This window comes from Micropterus dolomieu, linkage group LG10 (assembly GCF_021292245.1).
Source record: "Micropterus dolomieu isolate WLL.071019.BEF.003 ecotype Adirondacks linkage group LG10, ASM2129224v1, whole genome shotgun sequence".
In the NCBI taxonomy this organism is placed as follows: domain Eukaryota; kingdom Metazoa; phylum Chordata; class Actinopteri; order Centrarchiformes; family Centrarchidae; genus Micropterus; species Micropterus dolomieu.
In genome coordinates this window covers 23617898-23634158 of record NC_060159.1, presented here as the reverse complement: position 1 = coordinate 23634158, position 16261 = coordinate 23617898, and the positions used below count along the sequence as shown (strand labels likewise).

General features: G+C 39.1%; 1 protein-coding gene and 1 non-coding gene across 5 annotated transcripts; one reads left to right on the top strand and one right to left on the bottom strand.

Annotated features, from left to right (window-relative positions):
• The first annotated feature begins 233 nt into the window (after positions 1–233).
• Positions 234–15314, top strand: tdrd15 (tudor domain containing 15). 4 transcript variants are annotated; one of them, XM_046060379.1, is made up of 8 exons: positions 234–332; positions 1191–1260; positions 1968–7775; positions 8106–8272; positions 11519–11616; positions 12310–13529; positions 14570–14690; positions 14921–15314. In XM_046060379.1, exons 2-5 carry the CDS (start codon positions 1229–1231, stop codon positions 11530–11532), a joined length of 6021 nt encoding a protein of 2006 aa, XP_045916335.1. In that variant the 5' UTR covers positions 234–332; positions 1191–1228; the 3' UTR covers positions 11533–11616; positions 12310–13529; positions 14570–14690; positions 14921–15314. The 4 variants fall into 4 exon arrangements, with proteins under 4 accessions (XP_045916335.1, XP_045916334.1, XP_045916332.1 ...); XM_046060378.1 differs by having other exon boundaries at positions 12250–13529; XM_046060376.1 differs by having other exon boundaries at positions 11519–13529.
• Positions 12947–13029, bottom strand: trnal-cag. Its single transcript has one exon. It is a non-coding gene; the product is annotated as a tRNA-Leu (tRNA).
• Positions 15315–16261: the final 947 nt, after the last annotated feature.

The following is a 16261-nucleotide window of genomic DNA, read 5'->3' as shown; positions in this document are numbered from 1 at the left end:
AGAATCTGAATACTTTATCCACATCTGTGTCTAGCTCTACATAAAACAAAGTCAAGTTAACTCAATTGTAAATTTAGCTTAAGCCTTAAAAGGAATAAATTGGAAATGGGCTGGAAATGATCATGTTTCTATTGTAGATCATTTCCAAGTAGACTGCCGATATTCACATCATTGAGATTTAACCTCCAGTTGCTAATAAACCCAGATAGTGTCTTAACCTTAGAGGTCCTGGAGGAGAACCGGAGGGGAGAACGCGGAAGTGAGATCAGACACGTGTTACTAGCAGCATCCTGAGTAACTTGACAGGTTGCACACATGAAGCGACACAAAAGGTAGGAAACACTAACGGAACTTTAGTCAAAAGTATGTCACCAACTTACTAACACCAACTTTCCAGTCTCTGAGGGTAAATTCAGATAGAATCGACCGTGATGGACGCTGCCATTTAGGCCGAAATGTGAAGTTAGCTTTAGCATCGTTTAGTGTTAGCATATTTAACGACGTTACCTCTTTGCTAGTTTTACTGCCGCTGAATGTGAACTTGAACCGCCATGAGAAAGTCGGCAGAGTCACGTTTGTTTAGTCCGGACACGTTCTTGTACCAATGCTGGTTAAGGGAAACGAAAGTTTGCCAAATTTCTACATTTGAAATGAGATTTTTGGTTCAGCATTATGCGGTTTAAGTTGCAGAAAGCTACGGCAGCTAACGGTAGGTTGCTAAAATCATCAACTCGCAGATCTAAGCTAGCTGTACATTTGTGTTTTTAAATTTCATGGCATTTAAACTCAGCCCATCTACCAAGATACATAAAACAGAACTTCCTTTAATGCTTTGGATATGTATTATTGTTAATGGATAATTGGATGACTACAATCTAATCTAATCTACTAAAGTTAACTGCCAGATCCACAACAGATTTGTTAGATGCTAAAGATAGCCAAAATAAAATCTGATAAACAAAGCACCAATGTTATCTTTGACCAGATGTGCTCTTCTTTATGGTGGACTTCTATAAGACCTAATCCTGGTTAATATTTGACCTTAGTTTATTTATGCATGTGCCTTAAAATACAAAATGTGTAAAATGCTTAATTACATGCTGTAAACAGCAGTGCTGGTTTTGTTCTTGTCTTTTTTATTTTCTATTATATTAAAGTGCAGTTAATTATCTACATATTTTATTATTTAGATTTTGTTTAGGAGAGGACCACTACTGATGCTGCTGCCATGCAGTCAGTGTTGAGCTCCGAACATCAAAAGTAAGTAAAACAAACTGGCAAAGTGAAGTGATGCTGATATGTTCTTATTTATACTGTAATGCATCAGATTTTTTTTTTTTTTTTCAGTGACAGGTTTAGAAGTTGACAGCTAAATTTACTAAGATTTATTTCAATATTTATTTCTAAAAGCGTTGTGTAGGCCGACCTAATATAATGAAGAAGCGGTTCAAAACTGTTAAATAATGTAGAAGGATGCTTGATTCCCTTTTCTAAAATTTGTAATGCAACGGGGAATCCCAAAGCCATGTTTCCATCCAAGCATTTTTATGTGAAATATTTAATTAGACAAGCTGGATGAAAGCGACACTATTTAACAAAACTTCCACAATAATGCTTTAGGTAATTATTAATAAGGTAATAATTGTGCCTAGTGATAAAGCAAAATGATCATAGTTGATTCATGAGGGTTTAAAATCTCAATGTACTACTCACTATAGCGTAAACTATTCAAATCGGTTATCAATAATTGGGGATTAATTTAATGGTTGACAACTTAATCATTGCAGCTGTAGTTAATTATAGAGGGACTGGTAAATGGGGGAGTATGGATTTCCTTTTGCTTTACCTACTAGTCTCTGGCAATGGCATGCAATGACAGCCTTTGGTACTTTAGTGAATGAAGTCATAAACTCACCAAATAATTAACAGTTTTTGAATCTTATAATATAAGTCACATAAATTTTCAGGTCTCTGAATTCTGGTCCATCTGTACCATACGCCCTTTGGCCAGTGGACCTCAGGTTAACTCACCTGGACTGGAACCCAGAAGCAACTCTGATACACTTTCAGGGACAGTACCATACCATATGTGAACTTGATTATACCATCTTGCAAGGAGAAATACAGAACATACCTAAGACTAAAGCTGTAGTCGATGTCGGAGAGTTTTGCCTTGTAGAAGATTTGACTTCAGCTCGCTGGTACAGGGGAAGAGTTCAAAACCGAAAAGAGGACTTGTTTGATGTTTACCTCATAGATCACGGTAATGTCTTGAGTGTCGACATCAGCCACATATCTTCCTGTTCAAACGAGCTGTTCATCCTGCCTCCCAAGATAGTTTGCGGCTTTCTTGCGAATGTACTGCTGCTTCAAGATTGTTCTCATTCTGTAGTGGAGGGGTACTTCTCAAACCTGATCGGAAGAAATGTCACAGGTTACATCCAAGCTTTCCTGCCCCACAAAGTGCTCTTATTAGAAGCCTCTGACATCAACATCGACCTTGTTAGACATGGGTTTGGGAGACATGTGGACACAGATACTTTCCTCCTCTTGGTTGAGATGCTCACAGAGGTGCCGCTCAAACAAAACTTAGAGCCAGTACCTGACTTACTCATAGAAAAGCCGAGGGGACAAGAATTTAGCTTCAGTCCGCCTGGTTTGCAGGGATACGAAGACATTCTGTCCTTCTGTGGGCCTAGATTGAGTTGTGGGACACGTGTTAAAGTGCGTGTGACGGCTGCTGTCAAACCTGGGCTGTTTTACTGTCAGAGGACCAGTATGGACACAGATCTTTGGGAAATGTCACAGAAGCTGGCTGCAGTTTGTGAGCACAGAACCAAAGAACACAATCAGGAGACTCCAGAAAACCTGGGTTTGCTGTGTGCAGTTAAAGGCAAAGATGGGAAATGGCATAGAGGCTTTGTGCAGTTTCTCCCAGTCAACTCTCATGTTAGAGTTCTGTTCATTGACTACGGATTCTTTGAATCTGTCAAAGTTGACAATGTCCACAGGTTGACACCTGATTTCTATTCACCACCCATCATGGCATTTCCATGCTCGCTGTCTTCCCTGAATGATCAAGATGAGTCGGTCAAAACCCAGCAGTTGAGTTTTCTCAAGGCAGGCTTGCTTGGAAGATTGTTAGATGTAGAGATCAGAAGTTTTGACGAAGGACAGCATCTGTACTCTATCACAGTAATAGGTGCTGAAGATAACCATGTGAAGGCACCGGAGCCCATTCTAGAGCATCCAAGAACAAAGGTTGAGACAGAACAAGTGTCACCTCAGTGTGGGTATTTAAACTACGAGACAATCATGGGCGAAGAATTGGGTAAAACAGTGGAAGCAGAAGAGGTGACGGTAGACTCTGTCTTTGTGGGCTATGTTGAGCATGTCCAGAATCCAAACCATTTCTGGATCAGAACACAAAAACGCAATGATGAGTTTGAAGAAATGATGACAAAAATGGCAGATCACTTCAGTCAAGTGAAGCTGGATGAAGACGTACTGTTGAATCCTGAGCTTGGGACGATGTGCTGTGCAGTTTATGAGGAAGACATGCATTTCTACAGGGGTGTAGTGACAGACACTCTTGTACATGGAGCGGAAGTTTTTTTTATCGATTTTGGAAACATTGAGAAAGTGCCATACATGTTAATCAAGAAGATACCCGAGACATTTGCCAGCAAATCAGCATTTGCATTCTGTTGTACTCTTGTTAATGTGTTTCCATTGGATGAAGTGTGGACCAGTAATGCCTCTGACTTTTTCAAAAGAGCCGTGTCAAACAAAGCCCTACTTGTCAATGTTGTCCAGATGAGAAAAAACAAATTTGTTGTTGATCTCTATGAGATCGGAAGTGACAACAATCAAAGTATCTCCAAGCTCCTGATCTCTTCCAAACAAGCTGACTACTGGAACAACATTCCCATACAGCCTGTGGTGCAAAATAACAAAGATGTGTCAGAAACAACAAGGTGCCCAAGATATAGTTTGACATCAGACATCAATGGGAATGCAGAGCAATTGGAGGAAGAGAAAATGTGCAAAAAAGAAATAAACAAGGCCCAACCCCCTGTTATCTTCAAAGAATTAAGCATCAAGCCTGGGTGCGAGTTTGCTGTGTGTTGCTCTTACATCAGCTCTCCATCAGAGTTCTGGTGCCAGCCTCTAGATAAAGTTCCAGCTTTGGAGGAACTGATGGCTGAAGTTCAGCAATATTACTCGACTCATACTGTCCCCCACCAGTCTGGGGATTCATGTTGTGTCGCCAAGTCACCTCAAGATGGCAGATGGTACAGGGGCGTCATCATAGAAAAACAGAAAAGTCTTGCCAGAGTGATGTTGGTTGACTATGGCTATACCATCCAAATAAAGGAGCACAATCTTCAGGCAGTAATGCCAGAATATGTTTATTTGGAAGGACAGGCTTTCAGGTGCAGCCTTTACAACCTGATTGAGCCTGCTGACCCCAAGAACTGTGGGAAATGGAGTCCGGAGGTGTGCAACTTGCTGAAAGATTTTGTCCTCTGCAACACAGGTGGTCTGAGATGTAAAGTTGTCTCCCAGTGGAATGTGAAAAACAAAGGCCTGTGCAATGTTGTGGACCTCTACAAAACCCAAACCCAACAGAGCATAACAGATTTGCTCTTGGAAAAGGGCCTGGCAAGAGAAGTGACATTCTCAACAAAGCAACTGTCAATGATGTTTCCTGAGTCTTTTGTTTACTCGTCATATGATCTAAGTCCTGGAAAGGAAGAACAAGTATTTATTACTCATGTTAGCAGTCAGTGGGAGGTCTACTGCCAGCTTGAGAGAAACAGTGAAATCATAGAAGAACTTGAAAAGAAAATCTCAGAGGAGAGTGAGAAAATGATGAAAGCCAGTACAAGAGCTGTTTTGAGGAAGCTGTGCCTGGCAAAATACTTTGATGGCAAATGGTACAGAGGCTTGGCACATCCTGTTGAGTCACCTCTGCATCTTGGTGTGTTTTTTGTGGATTTTGGAAACGTAAACATATCGGAGAAAACCCAGGTCATGTTTATCCCTAGAGACTCTGATTTGTTGTACACACCCATGCAGGCTGTGAGGTGCAGTCTTGCTTCAGTGTCCAAGGAGGATCTCTATGCAGATGTCAATGAATGGCTTGATGGCACAATCCTCAACAAGCAAGTGAGAGCCATCATAGTTGAAAAGACCGAAGATGGTTCATTTAGTGTTGAACTGTTTGATGGAGATGTTAACATCAATGAGAAGGTAAAGGAGCTCATTCTCAGTCTTTCACCTAAACCAAAGACAGTTGTGAGCTTTGACATTAGTAGCACAAAGACAAAATGCAAAACTTCCCAAAGAAGAAACCCAAAGGCTTCACTCAAGTGCATGAGTCATCAACATAAAAGGCGGTCTTCAATTTCTCCCACATTGAATGCCCACAGAGGCACTACGGTTGGGAGAGCACCCTGCAAAAAGAAAGACTACACAAAAAACTGGGAAAGTGGGAAAGCCCACAACAAGAACACAAAAGTGAAACAACAAAATGATGACAATACAAAGAGCTGTGTCCCTCTAAAGTTTCAGAAAAGCTCTCCAGTTAAACAACAAAGAGACTGCCGTGATACAAAAACAAAGTCCGAACAACCACAATATACAAAGGAAACGGATGTTCCTCAGCTTTCGTGTTTGCCTGACGTGAAAGTGAGCGCAGGTTTCAGGGCATTGTGTTTTGTCTCACACATCGACTCAGTCTTAAGTTTTTTCCTTCAGCTGTCAGAGGATGAACCTGCCATCTTAAAAATGGGTGAAGATCTCAACTCAAGTACGTTGAGAGATTCTTTGAAGACCGCCACATCTTTGAGAATCGATGACCTTGTTCTGGCAGAATATGAGGAAGATGGCGGTCTTTATCGTTCTGCTGTGAAGGACTATGAAGGAAGTTCCTGTTTCAAAGTTGAGTTTGTGGACTATGGCAACTCAACAGTTGTGAAGAAGGAGAAGATCTACTCCATACCAAAGGAATATCTCCCTCAGCCAAGATTTTGCGTATCCTGCTCACTGCTTGACCCAAGGACATACAAAAATGATGCTTCATTCACGGATGCTGTAATGGAGAAGCCTCTCATGGTTGATTTTGTCCGTCCATGTGGAAATCAATGGGTAGTTAAGGTTGAGATTCTTGATGGAACCGTTGGTCTTCCAGCAGCAGTTGAAGCAGCTGTTGAGAGTAGCACTGAAACTGAAAAGGAAGAGGAGGCTCCTGCAAGTTCACCTGTAATAGAAGAGAAAGTGAGACCCTGTGAACAGAACGACGTGAGAAAAGGACTGAGTGAGAATGAAATCACTAAATCTGAAAAGAATATTCCTACTTTTGATCGTGAAAACTTGCTGAAACAACCAGCTGCCACACGGTCACCCAAACTGAAGGTAGTAACCTGCTTGCGCCATAGAAGAACACCCATAAGAAACATGGTTAATTCTAAGAAGAATCAAAGGAAACTAGTTAAATCCTCTGTCAAAGCGAAGCGTGATTGTGCAGATGCAGTCAAACCTCCGACTATTCAAGCTGGAGACACGGAGAATGGCACAGTTCTGTCGGTCCTGAGTAACAGCTATTTTTACATCAGACTAAATAAGACAAGTGACCTACTTGTTGCATTGGAAAGTCGCATAGCTGACCTATACAAATGCGAGATGGTGGCTGAAGAGGATGTCAAACAAGGCCTCAAGTGCTTAGTTCAGCTACACAAGGACAAGCAGTGGCACAGGGCAGTTGTTCAACATGTAGGCCGGGGAAAGTGCCAGGTCCTGTTTGTGGATCATGGAATTACAGAAGAAATTCCAAGTGGCTCAATCCGACGACAGTGTAGAGACCTGACAAAAATCCCCAGCCTTGCCGTTTTGTGTAAGATGAACTGCCTTGGGTTCAGTGAGGTAGAGGGTGCATACAAATTGTGGCATGAAACTCTCAAACCAATGATAGGCAAAGAAGTCAAGCTGGTGTTTGTGTGTTATTCAGAAGCTGATCAACTTTGGATGGTTGAAATAGTCATAAATGGACTATTCCTCATTCGTCAAATCACAACTTCACTGCAACAGAATGAAGAGTTGATGTCGTCACCTGCTGAAACCCGAAATGAGAAAGCAGACGGAATATTCAACTTGGAAACAAGCCCTCCTCAGCAACTTCTTGTTGCTCCTATTGATATAGACAAAGCATATTCTGGCTTTGCTTCTGCAGTGACGACTCCCGTTGAGTTTTGCGTTGTTCTGGAGGACTTGCATCTCGTCATGAACAGGGTGTCAATGATGATGGACGACCTCCCTGGGACGATGTCTCCTCTTCCTGAAGCCCACCTCGTCCCTGGTACCTGCTGCCTGTTGAAATCAGACACGCAGAACAAGTGGTGCAGGGCCGAAATCGTACACGCCGACACCACAGCGGTCCTAAACCTTGTGGATTATGGCCTTTATGAATATATGCCATACGAAGACTGCTCTAAGCTGAAGAGGCTTCCAGAGGAGATAATGAACCTCCCAAAAGTGACATACCCCTGCATCCTGAGAGGGGTGAAGCCAGTCGGAGTGGATGGACAGTGGACCGATGAAGCAGCGTTCTTCTTCCAGCAGTGTTTGTACCAAAAGAACCTTGAGATCTTCTTCAGAGAGTTTGTGTCAAACACACACTGGAAGGTGGACATTCTGGCTGATGGCGTCCATGTTGCAGAGAAGCTGGTGGATGCTGGACATGCCAAGTACATAGACATTGTGCTAGAACTGAGGTATGCTCCTGTCACTTTGAATTTATCTCTTGAATACGGTTTTGTTGAAGCAACTTTTAGCCGGGCCTTCAGATCTTTACAATTTAAATTCTATACTATTCTATTCACTACTTCTAGACAAGTGAAGCAGTGTAGATTGAATTCATTAGTTGTAATTGTTTTAAAAAATCTGGAAATGTATAATTTTGAATAAGAAAATCTGATTGAAATGTAGTTAAAACTAAGGAAAATCATCAAAAGTCACAATGGGCAGGAAGGAAAATGTTTCAAAACTTTTCAAGCTAAATACATGGTTTGTATTGTTTGTACATGTATTTCTGATGCATTCAGGTTCCAGCAGCAGAAACTTTGTAATGCAGCTCCTCATAGCCATGACAGTGAGGAAGAGTGTGGCCAGGAAGATGAAGGCTCTTACGGGAAGTCAGATCTTACTGTTGAGTCTACTGATGAAGCAAAGGGGAAGATGCCACTCAGCGTTGTGCCACAATCTGGTCAATGTAAGAAGAGAACACCAACAACAGAACATTTACTCTTTTACTATATTGTGTATTGCCATCAGGTGAAAGTGGATTTTGTAGGGACGCAGCTAACGAAATACTAGTAATCGAGTATACTACAGATTATTTCATCGTTTCATCAAGGAATCGTATAATAAATACTATTGCTTGGAGCCCCCCTGCAGTACCGGGAAGACTGTGACGTTACAACCCAAACACACATTCCAGCCAGGCGTGAAGAACAACAACAAACGCACATTTATACATTTTCAGCTGAGCATTGCGGCTTAGCTTTTGCTAGCCTTCAGCTCAACAATCAATCATGATTTTATGTAAGATGTTAATAAGTTGCTGTTACCTTGTTTGGGGTCTGCTCCGTGGACAAGACCGGGTGCTTTCTGATCAGATGCTGAACATTTCCGTCATGCTGTTGCTGTAGGCTGTAAGTTTCGTTTTATGGTGGACAGACTGTAACCAGGGTAGCCGCGGGGTCTTAAAAAGTATTTTAAAAAAGTCTTAAATTTCATAGTCTAAAAATAAGGCCTTAAATTTTGTTTTCCAAGGTCTTAATTTTTTTTCTTGTCCTTTCATAGGATTTAATTAATGCCGGAACGTCATAAATGAATACTTTGTGTGTGAGACTTCATAATATACTCCATTTGGTGTGACTGATGTTATACGGCCGTACAGGTTACTGTTTACGTCAGTGTTTAGCCTTACACTCTGAACTGTGAAGTGTTCGCGGTGCAAGAGTTCTGGCATCCAAACTCTGCGCAAATCAGTCAGTTGTTATAAAAGAAAAGAAAACGTCTCTGACGTGCTACTAACGTTAGCTCGACGACTCAGAATGGAGTGTCTGAAATTCAGAAAGCCAGAGATATGAACAAGTTGGCGGGCGAGGCTGAGGGCAGTGGCGCTGAGGTTAGCACAACAAGATGATCGGCTTGCGAGCCAATCACGCTGTGGCGAGCGCTAATGGAACAGCAGAGCTGGAAGACCTGCTGAAGGTTACTGGTAAGTGAATGTTACAGCAACGAAGAGACAGGGGTGTATGAGATGAGGACCGTGTCTGTGTGTCGGCGTTGTGCCGCTAACGGCTTTGTAACGGCTAACGTTATGTGAATGGAAACATCAAACTAACGCACATTAAACTTACATCACCCAGATGCGCCGATCACGGGAACGAGGGAAAAACAAACCGGAGCCCAACTCCTTATCCCCGCTGCTTTCAAGCCAATACTTTATAATACTATTTCAAGCAGCCTTTAGGTGCTTTAGAAAAACAGAACAGGATGAATAATCACTGAAGCAATTTGCATATTATATTATATGTACTTTACCTTATCTAGCCAAGTTGTAACTAATTGCAACAGCTCATACCACACAGTTTGTTTGTATTTTTGATTTCACCCCTTAAGAGTTCTTAATGCACAAATATTGTATTCATTTTATAGGTGTCATTTATACTGGGGACATGTCTCCCACTTTTTTTTTTAAAGCATTTGTTAAATGTGTTCTGGAAAATGGCTTGCAACAAGAACTGTAAAAAAAAAAAACTAATGTAAATACTTTGAGAAAGGTTTATTTGCACAATAAGAAAACATGCAATGCAATTTAAAGATAAAAGAAACAAATGTGCATTGTTCAAAAAAGTTTAAGCTAAAAAAAAAAACTGAATCACTTTATTTAAATAAAGACAATTCTACCAGAAATTGGTGCAGAAAATGTCTCTGGAATGCAGGAAATTAAGCGTTTAGTGCTCAAAATCTTCTAGGGGACAGCATTGAATATTTCCTCAAATAGTGTTAAAACGTCCTTGATTCATTTTATCTTATCTAAGTACAAACACTCCCCAAGCTATAGTGTGTTGAATATGAATGTATTATAATAAAATGTTTTATTAAATTGATGTAGCTTCGTAAATAATTTTCTCGGGCTTCAAGTTAATACAGATTTTCCATTAAACGGCAGTGAAGTTGGTACAGAATTGGTTTTTCTTGTAGCTTGAAATCATCTCATACTTCGCACACTTTGTGTGTTTTTCTGGCCATTCTGTTCTTCATCCCTCATTATTTTCTCTCTCTTCCTCTACTTTGCAAACAGCACCATCATAATTTCTTTACTCGAAGTGTAAACGCGATGTGCGACAGTAATAATTGTCCGTGTAAAACAGTGCACTATGTAGTTACATGGATTAAACGAAGAAAATTATTCGAATTACTCGATAAATCATTTCAGCCCTACTATTTTGATTACTGCAGTTTGCTGCCACTGTTTACTAACCACTGGCTTTCATTAGTTTAAAAATTTAGAATTGGCTTTCATACTGAATATTTAGTTGTTAATTTTTACTTTTTGTTAACGTACATTCATACCAGGGTGGTACATTCACGTGCTGATGGGAAGACATCCAACATAAAAGAGGTGGTTTGTCAACTGACAGGCATGAGGAGTCAGAAATAAAGTTTCCAAAAAAAGCTACCAAAAATAAGCAAAACAACTGATTTACAAAATATACAATACAGTTCTGGGCCCATAAATGACGTCAAGTAGTCAGAACATTATTCGGGCTACATTAATTTAACAAACTGAACAACAGAACTAAATGAACCTAACGAGACTGAGACTTTATATAGTGACTGATCAGGCCATTCTGACACAAAGGGGAATAGACGAAGACATAATATAGAAGCTAACTACAAAACATGTCAAGACAATGCTACCAAATATTAATTAAGGGTAAACAATAAAATGATGTCAAAGAAAAAATAAAACTTATGATGCAGGGGAGACATGATGCAGTCCGTCCTTACTATTTGAACTGATCTGATTCAGCTGGAAGTCCTTTTGCAGACCAACCAGAGGCCCCCAATTAAATCGCTAATTAAACTGCTAGTTTTAGCAATTTAATTGACAAAGACATTTAACGTGTGCACCTAAATGGCTAATAAAACTGTTTATGAAACTAAAATCTGTGTCCAATTATTTTGTTTTGTGTATAATGTGCTAAAATAGTTACGACCATGTGCTCTTGTCTCTGTGTTTGGCGGCTAGTGCGGCCATCAAATGGTTACTGAAAAGCATTGCATTAATTTTTTTTAACATACACAACAAAAAGAAAAAATGAGACTGTTACACAATAACTTGTATCTTATACAGACAACCATAGACAACATACATACATGTTGGTAACACTTCCTTTCTCCAGGTCTTCACCTTCACCTACCGTGTTCTCTTTTGTTGCAGGTTTTCTGATGTGAAGGCAGCCTGGTTCTATATTGTCTCTAAAATGAGTGCCGAGGCCCAGCAGCGGTTCCTTATTACCCACCTTTGGATTAATCCAAGTGAGATGCTGCTTCTTGGATGTTTTGGCTAAACGTTTCAGTCTCAGTACTTTGAGTGTGAGAGGTGCTCCAGAACCACAGTCACATAAAAGTGATTTATTACACTTAAAATTAGTAGTGCTACCTTACTTTGTTACTTTATAAACATACTTGTATTTAGTTATGGTGAAACTGATTTATTTTGTTTTTTAGACTTGGTTTGAGTGACTTTTTTTGAAGATTTGTTACATCAGCGGCACCTTGTTATTTTCCTAAGGAGCATGAGAAATGAGTTAGTGAACACTTCTAATTTTACAGTTAATATAATTTTATTATGATTCAAATTACTTGCTCTTTGTACAGGGTCTTTGCATTAATAAGGTACATACGTTTTTCCATTCTGTTCAGTGCTTTGTTTAAAAACGAATTTGGACAATAAGACCTACAGTGTTTATTTAATGAGGTGAAATAAACAATGAAGTAGCCATACAAAGATTTTGTTAAATTAATTTTAAATTAGGTCTACTTTGTGAATTTTGACCAAGCTACTAACTCGTAATTGTAACAGTTTGAAATTTTTACAATTAGTGCAATGTGCCTTTTCAGGTGCAAAATTAAATCCTCACCAATACTTATTTTGTTCTCATGATATAGGTGTGGGACAGGTTTATTTGGGTTGTGGGGGAAAACTGAAGTCTTGAATGGCCCCTACAGAAATTCCAGTTCTTGCTCCACCACTGGAGTGCGCTGTTGAGTCAGGATTGATTGTTCAAGACCTGGATCTGGCACAGCTGTTGGACACTTCATGTATCCCCAATCATTCAACCAGTTTTAAGTGGAGTCTGTTTACATTAGAGTTTTACTTGTGTGCTCTGTGAATGAGGAAGGAACTTTACTGTATGTGAGGCGCAGTAATGGCTGTCAAACCAGGGATAAACCCAAATTGGTGTTACTTGTTATGAAAAAAATATACAACACAAGATGTTTCTTGCTGTGTTTTTTTTTTTTTCTGTGAATGGAGGGATCACAAATCACACCACCTAAATATGAGCTTGGATGAGGTGATTTTAATACAAAGTGCACTGTATTTCAGCTCTTGTCTTGATGCAGACAGCTTACCAACATAAACATAGTTGTATTTTTCATAACAAATTTTCAAACTGTTTCTAATAAAACATCAGTTGTGAAAAAGGCCCAAGAAAACTAGTCAAAACAAAATAATGTGGGGAAAAGATTCACAAAATGTATTGTTATGTCAGTGTAGATGATTACCAGTGAAATTGTCAGTGAGAAATTGAAGTCAGTTGAGATGATAGTTGTGTGGCATAAGTGTTTTCAGGAGAAAAGTCAATGTCAGAAGTGGGATTCGAACCCACGCCTCCAGAGGAGACTGCGACCTGAACGCAGCGCCTTAGACCGCTCGGCCATCCTGACGTTATAGACGTCACGAAGGGCGACCGTTGGACAAATTTCTTCCCCTCACTAACTTGAGACATAGCTAATGTTGAAAAATCTCAAATACTCAATCCAACATCATTTACTAACCTGAGAAATATCTAATGTTAGAAAATCTCAAATACTCAATCCAACATCACTTACTAACGTTTCTGTCTGTTGCGGGGCAACCGACGCCATTTTTCTCATCGGGCAGATATAAACACATTTGTTGTAGGTTTTTTTTTACACTGAAACACAAATAATTGCAAGAACAACGACGTGAACTGGGGAAACCCGGAGATGATCTCTTGGTTGTTTAGCTAGGGAGTAAAATAGAGTGGTCTAAGATAGCAGACATTCTTCACCGAATAACTGACGCTGTCAGAAAGTAACTTGCATCTAAATTAAGTGATACGAACAGGAAGAGCAGAAGAAACCTGGTGGCGGTTCCTTCTTCACTGACCCCAGCAGAAACACGGGGAAAGCGGATCATGAAGGTAATCCTGTTTTCTCAACCCTCACCGCTAGATGTCACTAAAACTTAACCTTGAACGTATGAAACCCAAACCTCTTGAACCCCACCGGGTCACCCACTTGTTTCATTTAGCAGCAAAAACTAAAGCTATTCAGCGTGTTAGACACTCTGGCCCTGCTGGAGATGAAGGTGGAGCTGTGCAGAATCCACCAACTGGTCAAGGTGGATCTAATTAACAAATTAGTTTCCCCTTGACCAAATACAACAAAGTAGTTACCACTTGTATTATTGGATTCTTAATGAGTATTTTTTTTTTGATACCTTAAGGTGAGACAGTCAAATAGGCGTTTTATCCCCAAATTAAGTCATATCACAATGAAACTTTACAAGCTGGTTGCTCACAGAATTACAATTTTTATTTTTTTAATTTGTAATTCATTTTAATACGCAAATTAGGTGTTTTCTCATTAAATATGCACAACTTGCATATTACACAAATCCACTTTCCAGCACATTGATAAGACTCATGAATTTTTTGGTTTTATTGTGATACCGAATGGACAGTATCACAGAACAGTATCAAAATATTGTTTTTTTTCATGGATTTATTTAAAATATGCAGTCATATGTGTGACGGTTATTTTACCCCCACATTTTTACAGATAAAATGAGAACAATAAACAATTTTTTTTTTTTAAATGTCTTGCTATAAGACTTAAGAAACAGTGTGGTGTAAAATTATGATGCTCTAACTGCTTTGAAGGGTGAGGAAAATGACTGCACTATAAAAACTAATTCTGGGGACCTGTCACCACCACTTTGGTGGTGCTTGCATGGCTGCAAGATAAAAATTCTAATTTATTGATTTAGATAAACCTTCTAAGTTGCAAACTTTATTTTTATGAGTTGTGTTTGAATAATAATGTTGGTAATTACATCAACTTAATTTTGCTGGTAATGTTAACTCAAATTTCATTGTTGATGGGTTTACAACAAAATTCAAGTTCCAGTAACTTAATAAAATTGGTTTGATAACTTAATTTTTCTCCACCTTGACTTCAGGATTTCTACTTCCCTCACTTACCCACGTCTACACACTTAACATGCTTAGACAAATTCAGACAGTAAGACTGTGTTAGTGGACATGTAGACTGAAGAAGCTTGATTTAAAGGAAATTTTATGGTGAGTAACATTTATTTCAATTTTTATTTTTATAGAGAGATAAAAGTAGTAGTGGTGTTTCGTTTTTTCTGTCTTGGTCAGTACAGGGTATTTTCTGATGGGGTTTATTACAAAACAAAAGAGTTGTTGTCTGGAGAAGATATTCATATTCATTCTGTATCATTCTGAGCAGTAATGTTCCAATTCATCATCACTAACACAGTAACCTATGTTTACATTTGCTTTACAAGGACACAAAGAGTTTGAGGCCAGCCTGGAAAGCCAAGTGATAAAATTTGGCATCATCTGTGACCGGTCCACCCCCGTAGCTGACCACAAGACAACAGCTATTGTGGTGGAGTGGAGAATGAAAGTCCTGGAGTGAAAGCATATCCCAAAGTGCTTTGTTTTACTTATGAAACTTTTTAAGTTTTTTAGAAGCTCTTTCTTTACCTCGATGGACTGAAAGCCAGTGCAAAAGTAATTTCTTAAGAAGAGTGTTTTCTAAAGATTCCACTTGTGTCAGAGCAATTTCCGATATTATTCAGATTACACTGTTTTGTATTTGGATGTCAACTAAAGAGGATACAAAATTGAGATTGCTTCTCTGTCAAGTTGCCAAAATAAAGATGATGTTTAAAGAAATGCATATCCCTTTTTGTGTGCAACTGTAAAATGCTGCAGGTTCTGAGAAGGTTGGTGGGCATTGAAAGTTATTTTTTAATGAGCACTTGGAACGGTAGGAACTTTGTTACTGTAGTTTTTAAAAAATTTAATGGTTGTACAAAATATTTAATTTGTGGAGTTAATATTTTACAGATTTTTATTTATTTATTTTTTTAAACAACAAAAGAAAATCTATTCAGAACAACTTAATTTTTACATTGGATTTTAGCTTAAATCCTGCATTCATGATTATGGTAATTAAGTAAATATGACTTTTAAATAAGAAGAAAATCTAGTTGGAGCAACTAAATTGTATGAGTATTCAAATTAAACACTTGTCTTTAAGCTATCAACAATTAAGTAAGTTGTACTAGAAAAAGCTAATTCCCCTAACTCAATATAGTTTGTTTGTTCAATATCATTTCAACAGAAGTTGTCATAACTCAAATAGATTAATGGAAACTGTTGCCTTAATTTTTTTTGTTGAGACTAAACATTTGTTTTTAAAGTGTGGGTACAGGTAACGTCATTTTAAGAAAAACTGCTGTTGAAGGTTAGCTAACGCAATGGAAACACAGGTAGCATATCCTCCTGAAAGGTCCAAGGTCATCTCCACAGTTTTGAGCGTGTTAAGCTCCAGGTTGATCTGACAGCACCAGAGAGCCAGCTGATCGACCTCCCGTCTGTAGGCCGACTCGTCACCGTCCCAGATGAGGCCGATGATCGTTGTGTCGTCAGCGAACTTCAGGACCCGTATTCATAAAAAATCTTAATGCAAAGAGTAGCTCCTAGTGACAAAATTCTTAGAAATGTGGGCGTTTACTCTTACAATTAGAAGAAAAAATCCTGCTAAAGAAAAACGTAATTCAGAAAGCATCTTAACCCTTAAAAGAGGTCTTAAGGTCAAAATTGTTAGGAGCACGGAC

Bases quoted from the DNA above. Each gene is read 5' to 3' on its own strand.
- tdrd15 (XM_046060379.1), top strand. From the start codon at position 1,229: ATGCAGTCAGTGTTGAGCTCCGAACATCAAAA. The intron at 1,261-1,967 runs GTAAGTAAAACA...ATAAATTTTCAG, and splicing joins TTGAGCTCCGAACATCAAAA to GTCTCTGAATTCTGGTCCAT. The intron at 7,776-8,105 runs GTATGCTCCTGT...TGATGCATTCAG, and splicing joins GACATTGTGCTAGAACTGAG to GTTCCAGCAGCAGAAACTTT.